The sequence below is a fragment of the Malaclemys terrapin genome, chromosome 11, assembly GCF_027887155.1.
Source record: "Malaclemys terrapin pileata isolate rMalTer1 chromosome 11, rMalTer1.hap1, whole genome shotgun sequence".
NCBI lineage: Eukaryota > Metazoa > Chordata > Testudines > Emydidae > Malaclemys > Malaclemys terrapin.
Genome location: NC_071515.1, coordinates 28,288,866 through 28,314,218, shown reverse-complemented (window position 1 = coordinate 28,314,218; position 25,353 = coordinate 28,288,866). Strand labels below are relative to the sequence as shown.

General features: G+C 41.4%; 1 protein-coding gene across 4 annotated transcripts in view; it reads left to right on the top strand.

Moving 5' to 3' along the window:
* Positions 1-25,353, top strand: part of MYO1B (myosin IB) — a 193,449-nt gene that overhangs the window by 153,270 nt on the left and 14,826 nt on the right. For 2 of the 4 annotated variants that reach the window (XM_054043748.1, XM_054043749.1), the window contains exons 20-29: positions 580-729; positions 3,150-3,218; positions 10,567-10,653; positions 10,938-11,024; positions 13,905-13,991; positions 17,514-17,588; positions 17,972-18,106; positions 19,289-19,395; positions 23,356-23,488; positions 25,176-25,328. In XM_054043748.1, the coding sequence (XP_053899723.1) occupies positions 580-729; positions 3,150-3,218; positions 10,567-10,653; positions 10,938-11,024; positions 13,905-13,991; positions 17,514-17,588; positions 17,972-18,106; positions 19,289-19,395; positions 23,356-23,488; positions 25,176-25,328 (1,083 nt within the window). The remainder of the gene's footprint in view (positions 1-579; positions 730-3,149; positions 3,219-10,566; positions 10,654-10,937; positions 11,025-13,904; positions 13,992-17,513; positions 17,589-17,971; positions 18,107-19,288; positions 19,396-23,355; positions 23,489-25,175; positions 25,329-25,353) is intronic. The other 2 variants (XM_054043750.1, XM_054043751.1) reach the window with 2 other exon arrangements.

The window sequence follows — 25,353 nt, the reverse complement described above, 5'->3', positions numbered from 1 at the left end:
GCTTTTGAGGGGGGCATGAGGTGTTGCAGACCTGGCACTAAATAAATAAAATTGAACCAGGTTGCTGAGCGGTGCACTTTAAACTCTGTCTTTCCAAAGTTGCTACTCCCTGATTATGATAGTGCCCACTTTTTTCAGACTGCTTTAAGCACTAAACAAAGAGCAGCTTGCATGATGATTACCCATCAGTAACGCTGAAGAATTTGCTGGATGACTAGTGGAGGTTTCTCCAAACACAATGTTCTGGTACTAGAATGATAAACATTGTATAGCTTGCAGGCTTATAAGAAGGCATTCAAAATAAATCTAAGTGAGGCTGGGAGGGAATTAAAAGCCTATGAAGGTAATTGTCATCAACAGTCCAATATCTAATGTAGTCTTCCTCCACTGAATAACCTCAGGATGTAAGGCATACATTAATCAATACCACATTTATGTGGCCATGTACAGATAGCATGAGCCAGCCAAACATTTCTCAAGAGGTGAAGCATGGGACTCAGGGAATTGATCCCTTTTTGTCATACTAGTTACGCTTTTGCGTTTTTCTGTCTTTTATTTATTTTTATTTTTTTAACTCAGCTTTTCAAATTAGAAGACCTGAGAAAGCAACGTCTAGAGGACTTGGCCACACTCATTCAGAAAATATACAGAGGCTGGAAATGTCGGACACATTTCCTTTTAATGAAAAGGAGCCAGATTGTGATTGCTTCCTGGTGCAGAAGATATGCAGTAAGATGCAAATTTTATTAAACAAAGGTTTCTTATTAGTACTTAGTGATTCTTTTTCTTTATCAGCTTTGATGAAAGTGATGCAAGTATCCAATTTTATGTCTGTTTTTGGCACCAAAAATATCCACCAAGTAAACTGAGTTAAATAGGCTCATGATGAAGTACATGATCTGTGTGAAAAGGATTACCAAGGTATCCTGGTTAGTTCAACCATTTGGAGACAGGCTTTCTCAACACTAATGGTGGGACCACTCTATAGTTCAACAGACTCAAGCATTGGGCAAAACTTTGTAGCATATACCAACAGGCAACCAATGCGTACAAAAGTTTAGTAATGTGTATGTTTACTGTATGTGAAATTCTATCATTGTAAGGTGCGTTTTGTCTTTTGCCTTATTTGAAGCCTTTAAATTTGAGGCACAAGAATGCTTGGGAGAGTCCCAATGATTTATCTTATTAGGTACAGCTCATAAAGACCTGTGTTTAAATGGTTCTTACTAGTATAGTTCTAAGACCATTTTAGATTTTGTTGTAGACAGGATCTTCCACATCACTCTGAACTGAACTTAAGTGATGTATAGTTTTCAATCTTTTTTCCAGTTAGTAAGAGAAGTTTTTAATTTCCTTTTGTAAAGAAAAATACATTATCAAGACTTATGAAAGTCCAAAAGAAGGTTTGATGAAATAGCACATCACACTGAAACAGAGCTACCCTTAAATAAATGTTACGATATTGTCAAATTAGTGTATCCCAGATGATGCACAGTTTTTGATAATCTTCTACGTGGCCTTGAAAGCCTTTAGTATTCAGTTCGATTGAACATGGAGGTCAGTCAAAGATTAACTTGTCTTGGAAAATTAGAAAATATGTGGCTATTTATATCTCAAAATAATTCATTTACTGTCTTGTTACAACTGTAAAAATTAATTTCCAATACAAACTTGTCTAGTTTAATTCACTCCCTTTTCTTCGCCAACATTAGGATTGCATTGCATTACAGCTATGTATCTACATTACTGAGTATACCAGTAGAGCTTTAACAGTTTAAAAATAGAGTTGTCAAAGATGTAATTTGCAGGCCTGTTGATATAAGAAAATAAGAACAAATGAAAAACCAACATTTGACCTGACCAAATCTGTATGAACATCAGGAAGAATATTTCCGAACCTGTAGAGCTCTATTGGTTTACTGGAAACGTAGAGCAGTCATTTTGTTAGAATGCAGTCATCTGGCTCCTTGAAGTGCCCCAAAAATTACCTGGGGGCAAATCCTGCCCCTCTTTTGGAATATAAAGAGCACTCTTGCATCAGAACTGTGATTTGAGGCACAAAGAGGGTCAGGGTTTGGGAGGCTGCATAAGGGGTGTGCATCCCCTGCTTGAGTAAAGCTCAGGGTCTGGCGAGGGGATCAGCTGCTTCACAGAACCGAACCCACCCATAACAAAGTGTTGTCTGTGAGAGGATTGTGGGGAGGAGGTTGAAGCTACAGTAGTGGCCATGGAATGGCTCCTTAGCTTTGTGACGTGTGAGGGAGGGCTTCGAACATCTAGACATCTGGATTAGCAATTGAAAAGGGCTAAACTAGACCCTGAATTTTAAGATTACCCTCAATGGTGCTGTAAAACAGAATGTTAGATTATCTTGAAACTTCCATTAGAAATATCCATCTTAAAGGAACAATGCAAGATTCATTTCCTCTTACCCACACCCGCCCCTCAGCAGAGCTGACCAGCACAGTTTTTTTGGACTGGGTGCTGAGCTGAGTATTTGGCCCTTCATGTTGCATTGCAGAACCTTCAGCCTGTTGCTGAAAGGGTATTAGATTAACCGGCAGCTTGCTAGAAAAATAAGGATCTTATTGATCTTAAGGGGAAAATGTTCAACTGTTCAGGAAATTGTCAAGAGGGTGTACATCAAACTGACTTAGGTGGATAGCATTCCAGTCCGGCCTCAGCAAATTATCTTTTTTAAACTATTATCAGTACTGATACTATAAGAGGGCAATGGGTGTGAAGAACAACAGAAGCCTTATGATTGTCAATGGCAAGTTCAGCTGACAAACTGGAGCAAAGCGTTTGTGACAATCTGAGCTATTTTGTTGGTGGGAAAGACAACAAAACAGTGGCTGTTCGTATTTAATTCACATAACTTTCCTCTGTTGGCCAGGAAGTTAGTCTTTCTTTATGTATAAAGTGGCCTTGTCCATGTACTCTGCTGTCCGTGCGTTTTGTTTCCTCTTGAGTTAGATGTGAAAGCCACACCCTGTGTTCAGAAATTAACCCACTCTTCTCCATTAGTTTTTTGATTAAATTGCAATATGAATATATTTATTAGATGTTACCAAAGAATGTTTTGATGTAAAGCAGTTTTAAAACTATGACTTTCTCTGCTGAACGGTATTTATTGATTTTTAATACAGCAACAAAAGAAGTATCAGAGGATAAAGAGTTCGGCCATTGTAGTACAGTCTTACATCAGAGGATGGAAGGTGAGTTTGATATCACTGAGCAGCGACTGCCTTGTGTTCTGCTAGCCTAGGCTAATAAAATCTGAGGATGTTGGGCTCAGTTGAGGAGAGATGAGTGGTAAGTAGCAGATTCACTCTCCGATTTAGAGACTTTCAAATCCATAGACAAAACTGAACACAGTTTTATAAAGTTTGTGTCAGCCAGGTTCTGGGTCAGATTGTCCTGAATTCAGTCGTCTGTGCCTGCTGGGGATATGGGAATGCTCTTGATACAGTATACTTGGCCCTTGGAGAGAGTGTGTCCCATTACCCCACCCTATCTTCACCCCCAACTTGTTGTGGCATTGCCTCTCTTCAAAGAATCCTGTCCAGTGCTCTTGAAGGAAGAATTGTCACCATGACATAGACTATAAGGAGCAAGGTGGTAAAGAGAGATAAAAATGAGATTGCCTTAGTGCTCAGATAGAGACTGGAGGATATCTAAAATCTTACACCTAAAACCTAGTTTCAGGAAAGAGGTGAGCGCACCTTTTATCTTGTGAGGAAAAAATCTTGGCATCTTAGGGTAGGTCTACACTTACCTCCGGGTCCGGCGGTAAGCAATCGATCTTCAGGGATCGATTTATCGCGTCTTCTCTAGACGCGATAAATCAATCCCAGATCGATCCCGGAAGTGCTCGCCGTCGACTCCGGTACTCCAGCTCGGTGAGAGGAGTACGCGGCATCGACGGGGGAGCCTGACTGCCACGTCTGGACCTGCGGTAAGTTCGAACTAAGGTACTTCGAATTCAGCTACGTTATTAACGTAGCTGAATTTGCGTACCTTAGTTCGAAATGGGGGGTTAGTGTGGATCAGGCCTTAGTATTGTTATATCCTTCACAAAGTAAACTCTTCGTGTGCTACAAGGGTAGTCCCAACAGTTGTAGGACAGGCGCCAGTTTATGTTATTGCATGTCCTAAAAGAATTGAGAACATGAAATTATTATTTGTGCAAACTCAGATTAATAGTGGTTTGGCGACCCACATATAACTTTGGTTCTTTATATTTATGTAGCTGGTCCATTCCATATGAGGTGTGTGTGCTTGCCACATGCACTTGTGCCGGAAGTTTTTCCCTTAGCAGTTTCCGTAGGGGATTGGCTCTGGCGCCCTCTGGAGTGGTGCCCGCATGGCACAGTATAAGGGGTGCCGCCAGCTCCCGCCCCCTCAGTTCCTTCTTGCTGCCAGTGACGGTGTTGGAACATCTGCTGCTTCGGCTAGCATTGTTTCGTTCTCTGTTCTTGCAATCTTTGAAAATAGTTGAATATAGTTAGTAGTTTCTTAGTTAAACCCTTAATAGTAGTTCTCAACTCTTCGTTAGTTCCGAATGGGACTTAGCCAGGGGATGGGGCATGCCCTTGTCCCCAGGTTTTAAGCCCTGCAATCTCTGTAAACGGCCTATGCCCGTCAGCAATCCACGTACCAGCTGCCTAATGTACTTAGGCAAGGGGCACATAAATTATAAGTGCCGTATCTGCAAGTCCTTTAAACCTAGGATGAAGAAGGAGTGCGATATCGCTCTAAGAGCGCTTCTAATAGAGTCGACACTCACTCCAGCACCGGAGCAGTGGTCCAACTCAACACCGAGCGCCGTGGCCTCCATGTACAGTGCTCCGCCAACACCGTCCACGAGCTGTCACCACTCTCCCTCCACGGCTTTGGTCATGAAGCCAAAGAAGAATGTGAAGGGACGTTCTACCTCCCGCAAGGGAAAGGAGAGGGTTGGGGGTGAGCCACCATCTGTGCCGGGCAGCTCAACACCCCCTTCAGGAAGTCGGGCCGCAGCTCAAGTCGAGTGGTGCGGCCCATCCTATACTTTGCCTGCGACTTCAGATAGCAGTGCAGGCCCCGGTGAGTTTCAGGTGCCGTCGACGCCCGAAGCCCTACAAGCAGCTCATAAGATCCTGACACTCCTGGTGCTGCCCACGTTGGCTCCAGCGGTACCCCGGTCTCAGGGAAAACCTGCTTTGGGACCAATGCGTGTGTCCTCGCCTCAGTGGCACCGTTTCCTGTCGATAGGGATGTCCCGCCATCACTCGCCCATGCCAAGCCGGCATGCCTCAGGACGAGAGGCAGGCTCAGTGGAGCCCCCTTCGCTCCCCGCACCAGGGGCACCGATTGAGGGATTCCAGGCGTTCCTCGCCAGTGGATTGGCGCAGACTCTCTGGGGCATATGCCACCCAGCAAGATCTCTGGGACTGGCACCGACCATCTCTAAGGGCCCAGTACCAATCGGAGCAGCAACTTCTGATCACCCAGCCATCGTCGCCCATCTCTTAGGAGGTTCCTCCCGACCTGTAGTGGCTTCCGGTACTGTTCGACGTCTTGTGTCCGATGCAGATCCGCTGAACGCCATTGGGCTCTGAAACCCCAACCAAGATGCCTGACTCGCTCGGACAACTCGGCTTTGGGTCACAGCATCTGGCATCAGTCGGACAGGAGCCACTGCGCCGCCCGTTCCTGGTCACCCGGTACCGACTTACAGCTCTGGCACGGAGCGATGTTCCCTGACTGCGGGACAAGCCCCGGTACCTACGTTGATGCTGGCATCGATGGCACTGAAACCGGTTCCATGGCCCCAAGTGCAGCAGCCAGCGCCATGGTACCTGTGGAACCCTTGGGAGTTCACCCAACCTTCCCAGGCTGCCCGATCGGTGTTGGGAGCCTGGGAGAGGCCAGTGGCCTCGGTATCCCGTCCCTATCTGGTGCTGGAGACTTCGGGGCGTAAGACCCCGCAGGTCCAGGAGGATCCAGGGGAGCAAGCTACTGGACCACCAATGGATGTAGAGGTTCCCGCGGCATTGGCATCATCGTTGTCGCCAGACAAGGCTCTCATGGGGCCCCCTGACCCAGTTCCTCAGGATGATGCCAAAGCACATCAGGAACTTTTGAAGAGGGTCACTTCCAACCTCAGGCTTTAGGCAGAGGACTGGAAGAGCCGTCAGACTCTCTGATGTCCTCTGCTCCTCGGTTCCTGCCGGGGGGGGTCTTACCCCTTCATGAAGGGGTTTCCAAATCACTGGTGCCCTGTGGCAGACCCCCTCTTCCCTGGCCCCAATCTCTAAGAGGGCTGAACACAAGTACTTTGTGCCAACCAAAGGGCATGAGTACTTATACTCCCACCCTGCCCCCAATTCCCTTGTGAGATGGTTAACCACAAAGACAGGCAAGGGCAACCCGGGAGAGGCAAGGACACCCCCAAAAATAAAGACTCAAGGAGGTTGGATCTCTTTGGGTGTAAGTTTTATTAGTCTTCTAGCCTTCAGCTAAGAGTGGCTAACCACCAGGCCCTCCTTGGCCAATATGACTTCAATATATGGCAAGCCAAGGCTAAGTTCAAAGGGTCGCTCTCTGAGGCTTCCAAGGAGTTCTGAGCGATCCTTGATGAGGGCACAACCGTGTCCAGGACAGCCCTCCAGGCAGCGTCAGACAACCCCCCCCCACTCTATCGAGTTGCTGTCATATGTCTCAGACCTCGGCTGGGGTGCGCATCTCGGCAAACTCCAGACACGGGATGTGGTCCCCAGAGGAGGCGAAGTTGCACATAAACGTCAAAGAGCTCCGAGCAGTCCAGCTGGCGTGCATCGTTTTCCTGCCCCACCTGTCGGGCAAGGTGGTACGAGTCCTGACAGACAACACAGTCTCAATGTTCTACATAAACAGGCAAGGGGAAGCGCGCTTGTCGACTCTGTCAAGAGGCACTCCGTCTTTGGGACTTATGCACTTTAAGCCACAAAATCCACCTGGAAGCTTGTCACCTTCCCGGCGTCAAGAATACGCTGGTGGACCAGCTCAGCAGGGACTTTTCCTCTTACCACGAGTGATCGCTCCATCCAGAGGAATTCCCCAAGCGGACCTGTTTGCCACCAGACAGAACATGAAATGCCACCGGTTCCGTTTTTGGAAAGGTCTGAGCAAAGGCTTCCTCTCCGATGCCTTTCTCCTGTCATGGTTAGAGATCCTGAGGTATGCGTTCTGTCCAATTCCACTCATCAGCATGGTCCTGGCAAAGATCAAGAGAGACAGAGCGCAGGTTGTTGTGATCGCCCCGGTGTGACCTTGCCCGCACTGGTTCAGCATGCTCATGAACCTGGCAGCGCTCCTTCCTTGACCCCTGCCCAACCGACAGGGCCTGCTGTCAGAGGACCACGCTCGGCTCCTACACTCCAACCTCAAGTCTCTCCACCTCTCGGCATGGATGCTATGTGGCTGGAGCAGACCTGTTCAGAAGGAGTCCAACAGGTCCTCCTGGGAAGTAGGAAGCCCTCAACCAGACTGACGTACCTGGCCAAGTGGACGAGGTTTTCCCGCTGGGCATCTGAGTGTGGCATCTCTCCCTCGCATTCTTCTGTACAGGCTGTCCTGCTCCATTTGAGGAACCAGAGCCTGGCACACAGTTCCATTAGAGTGCATCTTGCGGCCATCTCTGGTTTTCACCTGCTGATCCAAGGACGGATAATGGTTTCCCATGACATGATGGTCAGATTCTTGAGAGGGCTTGAGAGAGACTTCCCACGGGTACAGGCTCCTGTCCCCCAGTGGGATCTTAACTTGGTCTTTTGTAGGCTCATCTCTGGGGTTGAAGCACCACTCAGGTTTGACCCCACCCTCCTGACTGGACCAAATGCATGTGAGTGGAATTCTGACCTGGCTCCTGGTGTTGCAGTGACACTCACTCAAATTTGGCCTATTCGGACTCCTGTCATCGTGATGCTGGGACTCCAGAGGTGGCAGGGCCAGGAGCAGGGAGGTGGGCCCAGCCAGCCTTGTGGGACAGGAACCACAGGAGCTGCCACACGACCCTTTGAAACATTCTGGTGATCCGGTTTTGGGTCCTAACCCACGGGTTGAGAAACCCTAGTTTAGAACATAAATGTGCTAAAGCTGATCACAAAAAGCTATTTGCTCTATATCTAAAAGGTCCATAGCCTCTGAGTTACTGAAGTCCTCAAATCATGATTTAAAGACTTCAAGTTTACAGAGAATCCACCATTTACTCTAGTTCAAACCAGCAAGTGTGACCCATGCACCACTCAGCAGAAGGAGGAGAAAAAACCCAGGGTCTCTGCCAATCTAACTTGAAGGAAAATTCCTTACTGACCCCAAATACTGTAATCAATTAGACCCTGAGCATTTGGGGAAGACCCACCAGCCAGATACCTAAGAAAAAATTCTCTGCAGTAACTCAAAGTCCTCCCATTTGGTGTCCCATCTTCAGCCATTGGAGATATTTGCTAGTAGCTGTTGTGGATGGCTTTGTCTACAATGGCATATATCTTATCATAACATCCCCTCCATAAACTTATCAAGCTGAGTCTTGAAACAAGTTAGGATTTTTCCCCCACTACTCACCATGGAAGGCTGTTCCAGAACTTTACTCCTCTGATGGTTAGAAACTTTCATCTAATTTTAAGCCTATACTTATTGATGGCCAATTTATATCCATTTGTTCTTGTGCCAACATTGGCCATTACATAACTCTTCTCCCTCCCTGGTGTTTATCCTTATGATGTATTTATAAAGAAGAGCGTATGAAGAACTGAAAGATTTTACTCAAATGAAGAATTTTGCAAACCTGATGTAAAACTGGGGGGGAGGTCTCAAGCTCATTCAGAGAAGAGGGCTTTGTTAGTTATGATATAGGAAATAGATTTAGGGCTTCATATTCCTCTGTCCACAGTGGATCTCTTACTCGTGAGTGGGAGGGTTTTCAGAGATCCAGGAGAGAATACAGCTTTTCTGTAGCAACTGTATTATTTATTCAATACCTTCATTGTCCCATTCAGTATTACTCATTGAGAAAATCTGCTCCCCTTTAGGCCACTGCTATTTCTTCCCTTGGTTTCTCTTCTGTTCACATTTTTGTATTTTCTGATTCTGTACCTCTTATCTGTCTTTGCACGTCTCTATTCTTCTTGCAGCAACTCCCAGTATTCTCCCTCAAGGTTTTTGTCCCACCTCCTTTCCTATTCCATCCACTTTAACTACTACTCTGTTGATCATTTTAAATTGACGCTGAACTGTCATTATCTGGCTTGAGAACTGACACTCATTTGTAATTGACTTATGGGAGCTCACACTTGTAAGTCATTTTTGAGGTTGTCTACGGGCTCAGGTAGGCATGACATCAATTCATACTCAATTCACATTTAGAAGGTTATCTTTTCAACCACGAGGGCTCAGAACTTGCTTTTTTAAACTGAAAGCTGAGATGAAAGTTATTTCATAACTTTCCCCTGTGAGGATCAGAGTGGGAAAGAGGGAGTTTAGAATTTTTTTTGTCCTGATTATCTGTTTAATGACTCCTAACATCCTGCCAAGCTACTGATAGAGTTGTCTGTTAGAGGAACAGTATTCTTACCTAGACTCTTAAGTATCTCTTCATTAGCTTGAGTTACCTACATTTGATTTAATCTTCAAGTTAGCCTAGCTCAACTGGGAGTGACCACACTGCCAAATAACCCCCGAGTAGCACAGAACGATTTGATACAACAGAGTAGCTGTCCCCCAGTGCTTTGCTAGCTTCAGCATCATCGGCATTTGGACTTCAACTTTCCTTACCTTCCCTTCCCCCCATGAGATAGCTAGGTTGCGTTTAAAGGACCACTTAATAAGAGCCAGAGATTTTTTTTTTTTGTCTGTGAATGGGAGCTGGGATAGGGGAAACACTTGAATTATAGCTTGAACTGACACTGGAATGAAGACCATCCCTAAGTGCCAGCAGCCTCTGAGGGCAGACCAAAACAATCACATTTGTGATTAGTATTTGTGTTATGCTAGTGCCTAGAGATGCTAACCAAGGCTTGGACAATATTGTGCTAACCACTGCACAGACACAGAGTGAGAGACTGCCTTGAAGAGGAGGCAGGTTGAGCTTTTTAAGTGTCAAAATGATTCAGGAGTACATATCCCATTGAAACTCAGTGAGAGTTGTGTTCCTAAATCAATCAGGCTCTTCTGAAAATCCCACCCACAATCGAAATTGATGAGATAGATGAAGGGTGGAAGTGAAATATTATCCCGATTGTACAGAGGGAAATTGAGGCACAGAGAAATCAGCAACCTGTCCCAAGTCACATAAGAAGTCTGTGGCAGAGCCAGAAATTGAACCAAGAGTCCCAGTCCAATGCTATAGCCACAAGTTCCATCCTCTCAGATCTGCGCGTTATTCTGCTTGTCCATCTGCAAAATTCGAGGTTGAATTGGGGTTTTTTGTTTTGTTTTCCTCCCTCTCAGATTTGAACTAGAAAGGCACAATAGGGTGTAAATCATTTTGAAATTAAGTTGGGGTTAGAAGTAAGAGTATTACTTTTTTTCTTTTGATCACAGGCTCGAAAACTTCTTCGAGAACTTAAGCATCAGAAGCGCTGTAAGGAAGCAGCCACAACCATTGCAGCTTATTGGCATGGTACCCAGGTAAGAAAATACCAGCAAACATTCAGTGTTTCAAAGCCAGTGTTTGGAGCTAAATTCCCCCAGAAAAGACAGAGAGAAATGTTTTGAATGGCTTAAACTACTTAACTTCCATTTCTCTTTGCTGCACACATTTTAACAGTTGCAATCTGGAAAACCAGGACATGCTTTTATATTTATGGTTTTGTAGTGACTGGTTTCTTTCTTTCTCTCTCTCTCCATTGGGACCTGCAGTAACCTTTTCTGCCCTAAACTTTTTCTATAACCCATTTTCAAATACACCACAGGCGCGAAGGGAACTGAGACGACTGAAGGAGGAGGCTAGAAATAAACATGCTATTGCTGTTATTTGGGCTTACTGGCTTGGATATAAGGTACTTCATGCACACGTTCCATGATTCTTTCATTACCCAACAACACCCAACTTTAATCAGTAGTAAATAGTGAGGATTAATAACTAATACAAGTGACCTAGTAGATACTAAAGCATGATCCTTGATTTTTCCCATTTCTATTTATGCCACACTTAATAAACCTGACAGCATCCTAAATGTTTGCCTTGTATATTAGGAAATTCTAAGCATGCCCAGCCAGATAGTACTGATTGCTTACTAACAAGTCATTAGACTAGATTAAAAATGATTAGAGTGCAGTAAAGTCAAGTTAGAAAATGCATTTGAACTAAATGTCCCAAGCATGTGTTTTTCTGTTAAGTGCTTGCAGTGATACACATCTAGATTTCTTTTAATTGGATTGTATATTCTGTGACCTAAATTAAACAGGCTCCTTTTCAATTCAAAATAGTACATTTTAAAAATGTAAACATCTTTTATTTATAATTTATACAAAATCTGAAATCAGTTTTGATTGTTTCTTTGGTTGTGTAAGAGAAGTCCAATATTACAAATTAAGTACAATATTATGACCCAAATTTGAGAAAATGATGTTAGTATGCAGTTCTCAATTTATGGCCCTAGAAAAATCCCAGGAATTCCAGCATCAGCTGTTTGTTTTCAGAAGCGAAGTCCCACTGAAAGATTCTCGCTAATCCCAGGCTGCAGCTTTGGGTTATGTGAACATTTGAAATGTTGTGCACTAGGGAATAACGTTGAAACGATTGTTTTAATTAACAAAAACTGTTTATTGACTTAGAATTTTTATTCAGTCAATTAAAATTTTAATATAGCCCAATTATTACTTGGATCCTGCTTTATATATGCTATCAAAACACCTTGCGAGTTAAATGAGGAAAGAAATATCTCTGATTCTAGTAGCATGCTAAAATACAGCAGAAGTACAATGCTGAGCTTGATCGTAGCCATTTTATTTTGTCTAAGAAATAAATCTCTTAGAATGGAAAGGTAACCCTGGAATTAACATATAAATATCTACAGAATTTAGCTCATAAGAGATCTTTTTATTTCTAGTTTGATCTTCGGGTGTCAGAGTAAACTGTTAAAAAGCTGTCATTATCAGACACAATTTTTTTCTCAATTTATTTTATGTAAATATGAAGCCTCGCTATCTTGTTCTAACTAGGGTAGTATAAATATTATGTATATTAATATATATATTTAAAAAATCATGTTTATTATGGTGCTTGGTATCAACATATAAAACAATTGATTAAATTGTTAATGCCTTAGTGATAAGTCCCTCATGCAAAGTAATAGCTCAATAGCAAACTGATGTAGAGTAAAGATGTATTTTTCTATTAAAAAAGGACATGACAAACAAAAATGCAACATTAATTCTATATTACAGTACCTAGTTAAAATATCTTGCACATTGGTTTATATTTTTATTGTACATTTTAGTAGGGGGTGTGTGGTGTTTTTGTTAAACATGAATCAAATTTAAATAAAAATGCGCCTACCATGCCCTCAGGCATAAACTTAATAGTAACCAATTTAATTTGGCTCATCAGGGTTATAAGAAATTTTCAGTATCTGACAACTTCCTGTCATCTTAGGAAACTCTCTTTTCCTAAGAGGGAAATTAAAGCAAAAGCTTCAGGAGCCATCTATCTCTAGTGATTATTTTTACATTTGTTTAATTTTTTTTTTTTTTTTTCAAAAACTGTAGAATTGAGGTAACTCAAATTCCTCCTTCTTCAAAATTCAGGCAGATATTGACTATGCAGTGTCCTTAGCATTAGCATGCCATACACTGAGAATTTGAATTTGTGTACCATCCCAAATGAACTAAAATGTATCCTTTATAAAGGCTTAAATTAATGGAGAATAGCCTTTATTGTTAAATTGGAAGAGTATCCAAAAAGTGCAACTGGCAAAGGTGGGTGTGGATTCACAGTTCCCTCAGTATACTTGACAAGATATAAATACTGCAAGTACATAGCTATAACTACTATTACTGTTATGTCCTATCCAAACCAATAGAAGCTACTTATTTGTTGGTCTTGTGTCTTTAAATAACTGAACAAATAAATTTACTAATACCTTCTGAAATGTAAAAAGTGTAACTTAACAGAATCTCATGTCTTTATGTATAGTACTTTGGAATTTTGCTTGCCTAAACAAAGACTATAGATGAAATTTATGTACCTGTCTCCTTGTTTTGCATATGATGAAGTCATGCTTTTTGGTGGTATGACATCACCAATGTCTTCATCGTGTGGAGAATCAGAAAGAGAAAGAGATCATTTGCCAGACTGGAGAAAAAAATATATTGGAATCTTAACTAAACCCCAGAAATGAAAGTTCTAAATAGTGTGTAAAATTGTGTGAGAAGTATTCTTTTATTTAAAGTTGTGACTAGGACCAAAAATAAATCATAATTTAAATTGTTAGAGTTAATCATACTGTGCTCAGGCACTTGTCATTGGAGGAGTGGAGTGTATAGTGTGATTTCAATTATTCTTCACTTCCATAAATATTGCTTTGGTCTTGTAACTGGAGGGAAAGCTTTCCATTAAAATCAAGCATAAGACACTCAATATTGACGATTTGCAGACACGCATGGCAAATATTACACAAATGTTCATAGCAAATAATGGAGCCTGTGTAATTCTTACCTTTTGTATTAGTGAAGCAGTTTAGAGGCTTGTATTGACCACATTTGTGCCTTAACACCATTTCCACACTGACACATTGGGTTTTAATGGTTTATATGCTGTTCTTCCATCTTTCTATATCTTATTCATAAATCGGCTGTTCTGTCTGGGAGGATCTTTTTCCTGGTCATGTGCTATCTGCATCGGGCTGTCTCTTTTATTCACTATCTAAACATTTTAGGCTCGAAGGGAATTGAAACGCTTGAAGGAGGAGGCTAGGCGTAAGCATGCTGTTGCAGTCATTTGGGCTTACTGGCTTGGACTGAAGGTACTTTCTCAACCTCTCCCTTGTGTCAACAATGAACTCAATAAAGCCTGGCATCTACTAACACATAATAAACTATTAATTGTGTGGGATCACTAGTGAGCATGATCTTAGTTTTGCTTAGTTTTGTCATGGACTTTTTTTATTGAAAAATCCTTAATCCAAAAATGTCTGTTAAATGAGACATTTGTAAACCTTTTTAACAATTGTGTTACATTTACAGCTGTCTTTAATCTGAAGATATTCCTTGTTTTATCAGACGTTTCAATTTTCAAGTGGAAGATAAAATGCCAAAAATGTTTTTAATTAAAGGGACACTATCATGGTTGTTGACTTAAAATTTGACCTACGTTGGCAAGGATCCCATCTGGAAAGATTACAAACTAGTATTTTCTTTTCCTGACCTATTCTTGTTACAATGGGAAGTAGGGTGTGACTATTTGACTGTCATTGCTGCTCATTTTAGACCTACTGATGTGTGTGGGATGGCCAAAGTGTGACCTAGAGTTAACCATAGTGTCCAGTCACTTTCCTTTGAGTTGTTTTGATAATGCAGCATTGCATGCTGTGACATCTATTCCGGGGAGGCCAGGCCAGACCTTCTTAGAAAAGTCAAATGATTACAATCTGTTAACTCCATTTTTTCTATATCCCTCTACATTGAAGATTGGTTCGCAAAAGAAAATACATTTGCAATCTGTAAAGTGTAGTTCTGTTCTGTGAATAGACTTTGAAAATGGCATTTTATGGGCCTCCATGTTTGTGTCACAGTGCTTGCATATCACCTTTTGCTTAATTTACAAGAAAAAAGTTTTAAACTGCTGTCCTTGAGCACTTAGATCTGAGAGACCAGATGAGTGTTTTTTGATTGATTGTCGTCACCACTAATAGAGATTTTCTGGGCCAAACCGGGATTACACAAGTGTAAATGGGGACAGGTTTCTATAGTTGAAACTTTATTGACAGTTCTGTTGGTGATGCATAAGTCATAACTCTTCAGAGTTGTTCTATTGTGTTCTAACATGGATAAAATGTAGTGAAAACTTATTGTCACTAAATTAAATTAAATGTGACTCAATATATATATATGGGAAGGAGAGCAGGGGATATGAAGGTGCCATTTTTAAGAAGTCACTCTTCAGATTAGAATCATGCTTTACTGCTGTCAAGGTAGGTCAACTTTTATGATTAGAAACCAAGAGAATGTCCCTTCTAAGAAGTCAAGAACACTGCTGTATATTGAGCATTATTTTTTAAATGAAAACTAACTTTAATAAAGCCAAAACCTTTAACATGTTATATGGCAAGGGCATGCCTTTGTCTGTATATGCTATGGTTTTGAAGGTTTTATTTCTAGCAGAAATGGACTCATCTAATGGACTCATTCTTTGGAATATGAATACACACTGTGAGTTCCATGGCAAGATCCTAGCTATGTATAATCATTTCTACGCCAATACTGTGTGATTTGTTTGCCTGGTTAGATACCTATTTTCTTCCAACATGTTTGTAGAGGGAAGCTTTTGAATTAATGGCTTTTAAATCAAAGCACTTTCGCCTATTTGAATCATGATCATTAGTATTTTGAAAAATAGAGCTGGATCAAGATTTCTAAATTGATTTTTTATTTATTTTTCTGTTTATAGTAAATAAATGTGATTTTAACACCATGTACAGTACTTCCCAGGTTTGGGGTTCTCTAGTACTGATCTGCCCAGGAATTATATTGTTGCTGGCTTTCCTACTGTGCCAGGAGCGGGAGGGGGAGTGTGTGTGTGTGTGTGTGCGCGCTACAGTATTCTCATTAAAAACTAAGCTTACACAGACTGCTGCTCATGAAGAGTAATAGCAACTTTGTTTTTAAGGAATGCCAGTTAGGACTCGGTGAGATATGGGACGCATGTATTACAAGGAAGTCACCTTTTTAATATTTTTCAGTGAATATTGTCAGACTGGGATTGAAGGTGTTAATCTGTTTATAGGTGGATAATATCCATTGCTAACGTGCCGATAGTGGTTGTGTGCTAATTAGAGAGGGCTAAACCTTAACAGCATAAGGAAGATATAGGTTTTACTGAACATTTCTGCAATTCATTAAAATAAGTCCCTTGTAGAAGTCAACATATGAAAACTCCAAGCATTTTTCTTATTAACTGAAGAGGAAAAGAAAAATGTGAATGGAGAAAGTTTGGAGAGAATGAAGCACTTTAAATACTGTTAATGCTGTTAACGTATCTCAATAATGTGTGATTAAAAAGTCCCCCCCCCCAATGTTTTTTTGTTTTTTTTTTTTTCATGAGAACATTTGAGAAATTCTTTTCAAAATGGTGGCTTAGAGTCAAGCTGTGTGAGAAGCTTTGGATGGGAGAGAGGGCTGGCGGCATGGGTCTATGTGAACCTTTTGTGTTTTGAATAATGTGGGTTTTCACCCCCTGGCTTTCACTTTGGTTTTGGTTCAGATGAATCCAAGAACACTGTACAAAATTCACCAAAACCACTGAGCTTGCTGTGTGGAAAAGTATACAAGACCATAGCCATTTTTCCTGATTTCCACTAAAAACTTTAACAGGTTTGCTTCTAACTCAGCCAAGGCATGCAAAAAAGTTCATGAATTTCAGCTAACTTGTCATGAATTTTGGGCATTTCACAAAAGTCCAAATAAGGTGTGTTGTATCAATTTTGGTTTCAAATGTGGAATCGCTGGAGAGGTTAGATACCATGGTAGTGGTAATTTCAGAGGTAGGTAGAAATTTCTCAGTTTTCTACCGTAGTGTTGCTTTAAAAATCATGTATATAAAGTAGTATCAGAAATCTCCTCTAAAAGTGGCTTTTAATGATTACTCATGATTTTTTCTGCTAAATTTTATTTCACGCGTCTGACCTAAGCAAAATTAATCTATTTTCTCTGCTCCTTTCACAGTCACCAGTAACTCATTTTCCTGATATTTTTTTAAAGCACTTGTATGAAATTTTTGATGTATAGTATTGGTCTTCTGAATTCACTTTAATTAATGTTTATCATTATCTCTGTTTATTTAGGTTTATAAAATACACACATCAAAAAACCTCCAAGTACATGTACAGAAAAAAATCCTCCGATCAATTAACAAAATAATTCACAAATCGACCCAGTGGCAATTAAGATTCAATAAAATCCTTATCACTAAAAGAGCTCCACTCTCTTTATCCCAGGCTTACAGCAAAAAAGCTGTGAAAATATTTTCAATATGCGATCAACTTAATCATATTTGACAGTTGTAAAGATAATGGAAAGTCCTTTACTTTTTTTTTTTTTTTTTTTTACAGTATCACTTTTAATATAGTTCTTTGCAGCTTCAGGCAACTTTTATCTTTGTCTGTGACCTATTTCTCACATCTTGAGTGTGCCTGATTTTTCTGTTGTTTCCATTGGCCACATTTGTAACTTCACTTTTCACTTTCTTAATGTACAATGTGTTGTTAAAACCATTCATGGGTAAATGTTAATTATGCATATTCACTCTGAAGGCTTGTTTAATGTTTCAGGTCCGTAGAGAATACAGGAAATTCTTCCGAGCCAATGCTGGAAGGAAAATTTATGAATTTACACTTCAGAAAATTGTAAGTACCTGTATACATTATAGGTTAATGTAAAATTTTGTTTTCTAGCATAGCCAGAAGTGTTAGCTGCATGAGTGTCTTAATAATATTTGTAAAGGAGTTGTCATACTACACAGGTGATAGCATGACCATTTAGTTCTTTATGTTGTAAAGAAGGGATATTAACATGTTTTGAATTTAAGGACATGGGCAGCCTACACCTAAAGCAGCATCAGCATTTCTCAGTAAATTTAGCCTCCCAAACTTGTGAGCAGGCTTAATAAATGTGGGAGTTGTAATTGAATAACAACACTTACTGTTGAAGAGCACCTGTCATTTCTAGCTTGTTTCAATAGCTTTACTGGTTGAGATTAATAATACATCTTGCTTCAAATTTATCACAGATGCAAAAGTACTTCTTGGAAATGAAGAATAAGATGCCTTCTTTATCACCAGTAGACAAAAACTGGCCAGCAAGGCCTTACCTCTTCTTGGATTCAACTCACAAGGAACTGAAGAGGATTTTCCACTTGTGGAGGGTAGGGTACATTTTGGTCATATGATTTGAGTGCCTCAGTTTTGTTTATGGAGGATGTATTTTTAGGAAATATTTGCTACAGTGTTGGCCACTAATTTTTTTGCATAAACTGTTTGTTTTTATCATTCTGTTTGGCCTTCCAGACGTAACCATACGTTATCTAGTCCTTTCAGTGGTTGGGGGGAAAAAAAGAGTAAAGTGTATTGCTTCCCCTCCCCCCGGCTCTCAATTTAATATGAAGTGAATATGCATAACTGGTAGCTTATAATACTTACGTTCATATCCAGGACTGGTGTTCACTCAGTCTAAAACTGGAAATACTCAGTGGAATATTATGCATGTGAACTGTGGTTAGCTGAAATTTGTTTTGGACCTGTTAATGGAGAAAATGGCGAGAATCTATTGAAGTGCTGACGAGACACTTGGTGAGCACTCAGCATCCATGATGATCTCTTTGCAACTATGCCATTTTCTGCGAATTGTCAAGGACAAAGATTCTCTTGTAACTTTTTAACATGGTAAATTGGGAACATGCTGAATTCTGCAAACAGATCTAAATTCTTCAACCACACTATGATAGGTCTGTATATTTGTGTATGTGTATTAATAGCTATTGATAATTATTTGATGTTGTTTATATTCTAAATTGTGTTTGCTTTCAGAAAGTTGAGTTAATGCTGGAAGTAGGGGGCCCCACTCAAAGCAACTCCAGGATGAAACATTTACAACAATACAGTTCTGCCTGCTAAAAGGAACAGCCAGATCCTGATTATTGTATCAATTATGTAAAGTGGCTGTGTTGTAGTACATCATAGCAAAAAAACAACAACAACAAAAATCACACACCCATGAAGCTTTGTTCTTGTGAACTCCTACAGAAGAGTACCGTTGGGATTTTAGCTGACAGTACAGTCAGCTAACCATATATACTTAAATGAAATACTTTCTTTAAAATCATCTCTGTGTCTAATATAATGCAGTGGTGTGTAGAGCAGGCAAAGGCTGAAGTGCCTCCGCTAGTGGTTGCTATGTTACCATGGCATGTAGGGATGGAGTTGAGTCACTCCAGAAATATACTAAGAATGTGTATCTTAAGCAATAGGTGAATAGCAGTGATGGCTGCTGCATTAAAGCAGATTTCAAAGAATGATTTATGATTCCTCTAAAATGTCATGTTTTGTAGTGTAAAAAGTACAGAGACCAGTTCACAGATCAACAGAAGCTTATATATGAAGAAAAACTGGAAGCCAGTGAACTTTTCAAGGACAAGAAAGCTTTATATCCAGCCAGGTAATGAGTTGTTATGGTACCACTGCTCACAGTGTAAAAGAAAAATAATCTGCACCCAAACTGCTAGTTGTGGACTTATTTTGTGGACCAGTTTGCTAATCCTAAATGCCTTGAGAATTTTTTGTTTCTGGATTACTGGCTTGATCAAAACATGGAGGTCTCGTAGCTTATTTTGTTAGTCCTAAACAGAAATCAATTTGCTTCTAAATTAAATGTTAAACTGCTGATTTTTGATCGTGTTCTGTTAGAATCATTATGGCCAGAAACTGCCATCAGTTTTGTCACGGTAAACGCTGAGGACTGTTTTCATGTGCAAGACCCCAAATATAGCAGAAAGGATGTTTCTTTGCATAATAAACATTTAGTGAACCTGCACAGGGGGACTGGATACCTCCTTCTCCTGCCTTGCTGATCTGGCAACGAGTGCCATAACAGAGAGCCACGGAACAAAGTGAAGGGGTGGAATTAATAATCTCACTCACAAATGTGGAAAAGGCCATGGAGCCCACACTCTGCGCGAAGCTAAGTAGCCTACATCCCACATGAGAGACAGCAACCAGTGGAGTCCACTACTCCCTCCCACCATCCCCAGCAATACCAAGCCATGGCTTGGCTACTCCATATCTGAGCATACAATACACATTGGCGCTAAGGATCCCATCTCCCAGCCCTGCAGTAACACAGTGCAGATTTATTATGATTAATTATTTGTATTACCATAGCATGAAAGTGCATTAATAAATAAATTAATTAATTAATGGAGATATCCCATCTCCTAGAACTGGAAGGGACCTTGAAAGATCATCGAGTCCAGCCCCCTGCCTTCACTAGCAGGACCAAGTACTGATTTTGCCCCAGATCCCCCAAGTGGCCCCCTCAAGGATTGAACTCACAATTAGCAGGCCAATGCTCAAACCACTGAGCTATCCCTCTCCCCCCCCACCCCCCAAGTCATGGACCGGGACCTGACTGTTCTAGGTGCTGTACAAATACAGAATAAAAAAAGATGGTCACTGCCCCAGGTAGCTTACAATCTAAGTGTAAGAGAAGAGACAGCAGATAGATCCAGGGGAAGAGTACAAGGAAACAAGGAGGCAGTATTGGTCAGCTTGATAAGCAGTGGTCTGCAGCACACTAGCAGCATAGCCGTTATGTTTTTTGGCAGCGTCACCGCAAAGGAGTGTTTGAAGGAGGGGGCTTTGTGGATGTTTACAGGGATCTCCTCCCCAGCATGTGGGGCAGCAGGACAGAGCGTGAAAGTGGTTGTTTGAAAATGTAACAAGTGGGGGATAGAGGCTGGCATCATGGTCTGCTCAGAGACAGGCATCAACCTTTAGATAGTGAATGAGAGATGACAGGGAAGGTGGGTATCCACACTTGAGTCGTGCGGGAGTGGCATTCCAGTACTTCCTCTGGTCCTGGGCCAGGCAGTTCCTTTCCGTCTCTGGCTGCAGGCTGTCATCTGAGCTGGCAGGTGCTGGGGGTTGGGCGCTGCAGCCAGGACTTGGTGGGGGAGCTCAGGAGATGGAGCTTCTGGGAGCCTGAGGCAGAACGGGAGCCAGGCGATGTTGGGAGTTGGACAGCACAGTCTCCACAGGGAGCAGGTCCTGGGTATAGGTAGCTGGGATATCTGTTGTGGAAACTGGCACATTAGCAAGAGAAGAGGAGATATCTGGGTGGGGAGAGGCGGTGGAGACAGGACAGGCTCTGCAGAGAGTTACCCCATGCTCCCCAAACTTCCCCCACTGCCCTTATCATCTTCCCAGTTCCCCCCAATAACCCCCTGCTCCCCACTGCTCACTCCTGTGGCCTCCCACTGCCCTGCATTCTGGCTTTTTTTTAAGGACTCTCTTGTTCTGGTGGGGATAGGTTGTAAAGGGCCTTGAAAGTAAAGACAAGTGGCTTATGTCTGAGGCAGCAAAGAAGGGAGTAGCCAGTGGAGGGCTGCAAAGAGAGGAGTGACAAGGTCAAAGCAACAGGCTAGGAAAATGATCTTTACAGCAGCACGTAGGCCTTGTTCAGGATTTGGACAATAAGAAGCAAACAAAAATACTTGCTGCTAACAGATTTGCTATGGTCATTATTTAAGCTTAATTGATGCCAAAATATTAATAAAAAAAGTAAGCAGTGTTGGAATGTGAGGACTAGGCAATTTTGTAGTTAAGCATGTTAAGAAATATCTTTAAATTATGAAACTTGTAAAGCTTTTTATCTTCCCAAGGCCACGTTTATTTGGTAATTATTTCTATTCCAGAGACTCTGTCTACTCAGTGATAGTGTCTGGGCTGGCTAAAATCTTACATATCTCTACAAATACTCTTATCAGTATTTCAGACAGGTAGAGGCCTGAAAATACCAGGGAATTTCTGATGAGTCTCCAGTTGGTGCTATCTGTCCAGTTAACATTGCTCAAATAATTGCAAAAATGTCTACATTTTTCCTTGGGCTGCAGACATATTTGTGTTGTAAGCAGTAAAGCTGATAAAAATCAGTTCTGGGACTCTTCAAAGAAGCTTGATTGAAATTTAAGTTATGATTGGAGCTGAGAAACTAGAAGTTAGTTTTCAATGGAAACAAACCTTGTGGAGTGTCTTATTTTTGTATAAAAGTAGCTTGTGTTAGACTGTTCTCTCCAACCTCTAGTCAGAATCTGAATGTGGAGAGATTTCTTGTTTGAGCAATGGGGAATTGATTAAATGAAAGCTAATACCCATTGTAATTAAATGTTCAACTCATGGTTCAGCGAGAATCCATATTTTATACTTTCAACCAAAATGCTTCCTAAATTCAGAATGAAATGAAACCACACTGATTAAAGACTTACAAAACATTTTCAGCTAATTTGTTTGTGTGAGAGGGAGATGCTAGTGTTTCTTGAAAACTTGTTTGTGCAGCACTGTTGCCTGAAGCAGGACTTGAAAATATTACCCAGTATTTACTAGCTTAAGAACCTAGACCGATTAAGTCCATTAGCCAGGATGAGAAAATGTGGTCTTCAAAAGTCCCCAAATTGATACTGCCTGCATTTTAGAGGCATACAACAGTTGTGTATTAGGGGAAAGGTTAGCAGCAGCCAACAACTTTATATTTAATACATTTAAAAATAAGTTAATTGTGACATCTCTCTTGCTTTTCTTATACTTCCTTTCTATTCCAGGCTTCACTCAGTCTTTCTCCTTTCTTTTGTATAATCGATCCTGCAATATCTTTTTCTTCAGCTCTTTCTGTTTCTCTTAACAATAGAGGAGATGGAAAAACTATTTTGTTTGTTTACATTCTTTCCCACTGCTGGAAAAAGTGGAGGCTGCCATATTTCTACGAGGGTGCTATCCCTGGATCCTGGTTGGCACATCCATTTTTTTTTTTTTAATGTCTGCCTCCAGCCAATAGACGACTGCCTGTGGAACTCGGGAATCCCTTTTGTGCTGCAGGAAGGAAGAAGCAGTGTTCACTGTATCTCTGGTTGTGATGCTTCTCATGTAGGAACAGTTCAAGACTGAAGAATGCAATATTGTGCATTAACTTGTACAGTTGAGGTTTTGGACGTCAGAATGCTGTCAGATCGGACTAAGTAGGAGATAAATCCAAATCTGGCGTATATTCAGGGAGAGATTTGCAAAGGCACAGAGGACTGATAGGCACCCAATTCCCATGAAAATCAGTGAGAGTTGAATGCCTTACAAATTGCTTTAGGCCCATTGGAAAATATCTACCTAAGTGCTGAGACTGGGATATTTGTATATATTCTTGTGTTAAACATCATGCAACTCATGAAGGTCTATGGTGGGAAAGTGTAGGCAAGTAAATACAATACCCATGAATAAGGTCTTTGGGACTGCCATTGGCACCAATTCACCATTGTAAAGTCTGCACCAGAATGTGACAGTTCTGGGATTTTTTACTTGTGCCCAAAGGTCAAATTTAACTTGAGTGTTTCTGTATTGTTTTGTCCTTCCATAGTGTTGGGCAACCATTCCATGGGGCTTACCTGGAAATCAATAAGAACCCCAAGTACAAAAAACTCAAAGATGCTGTGGAAGAAAAGATCATTATTGCTGAAGTTGTGAATAAAATCAATCGAGCTAATGGGAAGGTAATAAAATGGCACTGTTTAATCTCAAAGGGCATTCTGATGTGATAGGTCTTGTTGTAAATTAACATATAGGGCAATTTTATTTTTCCCCTCAATGATTCTGAAGGTAATAACATGCTTATTTATTCAGTTTCCCCATCTGTAAATGGGGATAGTGATGCTCTTGTAAAGCATTTTGAGATCTATTGATGAAAAGTCCTGCATAAGAGGCAGGTATTATTTATTAATTGATGTTATTTTCTTTCATAACTGTTTTTATTAAATTATCCATTTTAGACGGTGTAAGTGTGGAATTCTTTTAGGATATGTATGTTTCTAATTTCCAAAAAATATTGTTGTTTAGAAAAAATAATGCTTAGCTGTGTATTAGGAGAATAATTCTGAGAGATGATAGCGGAGGACAACATACCATATATACTAGTTCATAATGAATTTTTTTAGTAAAAAAGGGAGGCTCCAGAGAAGGGGGTCGGCTTATGAACGGGTATAGAGAGGGAGATTTGGGACACAGCCCCTCCCCCCAACAGAGGCAGCAGAGCCAGAAGGGAAGAGGCGGGGCTAGAGTCTCTTCACTTCTGGCCATGCTGCTCTTCCCCCAGCCTCCGAAGCAGCTGCAGCTTTGAGGCTGGCAGGCTGCAGCCGTGCCGCTCGGCCCTGCCCCCCAGAGCAGGCTGTGACCTCGCCGCCCAGCCCGCCGGAGCGCGCTGCAGCCATGCCACCTAACCCAGCCCACTGGAACATGTTGCGGCCGCGCCGCCTAGTCTGGCCCGTCAGAGCAGGCTGCCCTGGCCCTCCCCAGATAAGGTGGGAAGGGATGGGATGAGGAGAGTGTGGGAGTCGTGGGCTAGGGATGGGATCATGTGGGGGGTGGTCACAGGGGTTACTCCCCTGACTCCCGGCTTATCCCCCCCAAAAATTTTTCCCACCAGTTGCTGTCCCGGCCCGTCAGGGTAAGCAGCTGGTGTGCCAGGACACTTTGTTTACTTAGATTTACCTCCGTGCCTGCGGACGCTCGAGGTAAACAAACCATCTCAGCCCGCCAGTGGCTTATCCTGATGGCCCGGGAGCCAAAGTTTGCTGACCCCTGAATTATAGCGTCATCTTATGAATGGGTCAATTTTCCATTTTTACTTATCCATCTTGGGGGGGGGGGGTCGGCTTATAAATGAACTGGCTTATGATAGAGTATATATGGTAGTATTTCAAATACATAAGCATTTTGGTACATATAGTATGTGTACACACAAATATATATACTTGATACTGCATTTATTCTGCACCCAAAATTTACGTTGATTTCAATAGACATTTGCAGTGCACAAGGAATGAAGAATCAGGGTTATTCTCGTTTATATATGTATTCTGACTTTCCATTTTCAGATTGTACATCTATAAACTTACAATTAAAAACATTGTGTTTATACATGTAAGCATAGGGGGCAAAATGAAGAACTCTGGGGGTGCATTAGGCTTCTGGATCCATAAGAAGGCAGTTAAAAAAGGTGACCACATTTTCAGAGACGATCAAACTGCAGCTCCTGCTGAACTTAAAACACTCAGGTTTGAAAATTTGAGCCAACAGTTCTTAGTTGTATGAACTGTTTGTTTTCTTAATGGTTACTCTGTTGTAGAGTCTTCATCTCTGTGTGTTTGAATAGATAATGTTTTTCATTTTCTCATTTTACAGTGTGCATCCAGGATTTTCTTGCTAACAAAAAATAATGTTCTCCTTGCTGATCAAAAGTCTGGACATATCAAGTCAGAGGTCCCTCTGGGTGATGTTACTAAAGTGTCCATGAGCTCTCAAAATGATGGGTTTTTTGCTGTGCACCTCAAAGAGGTAGAGTTTAAATCTGTAATAAATT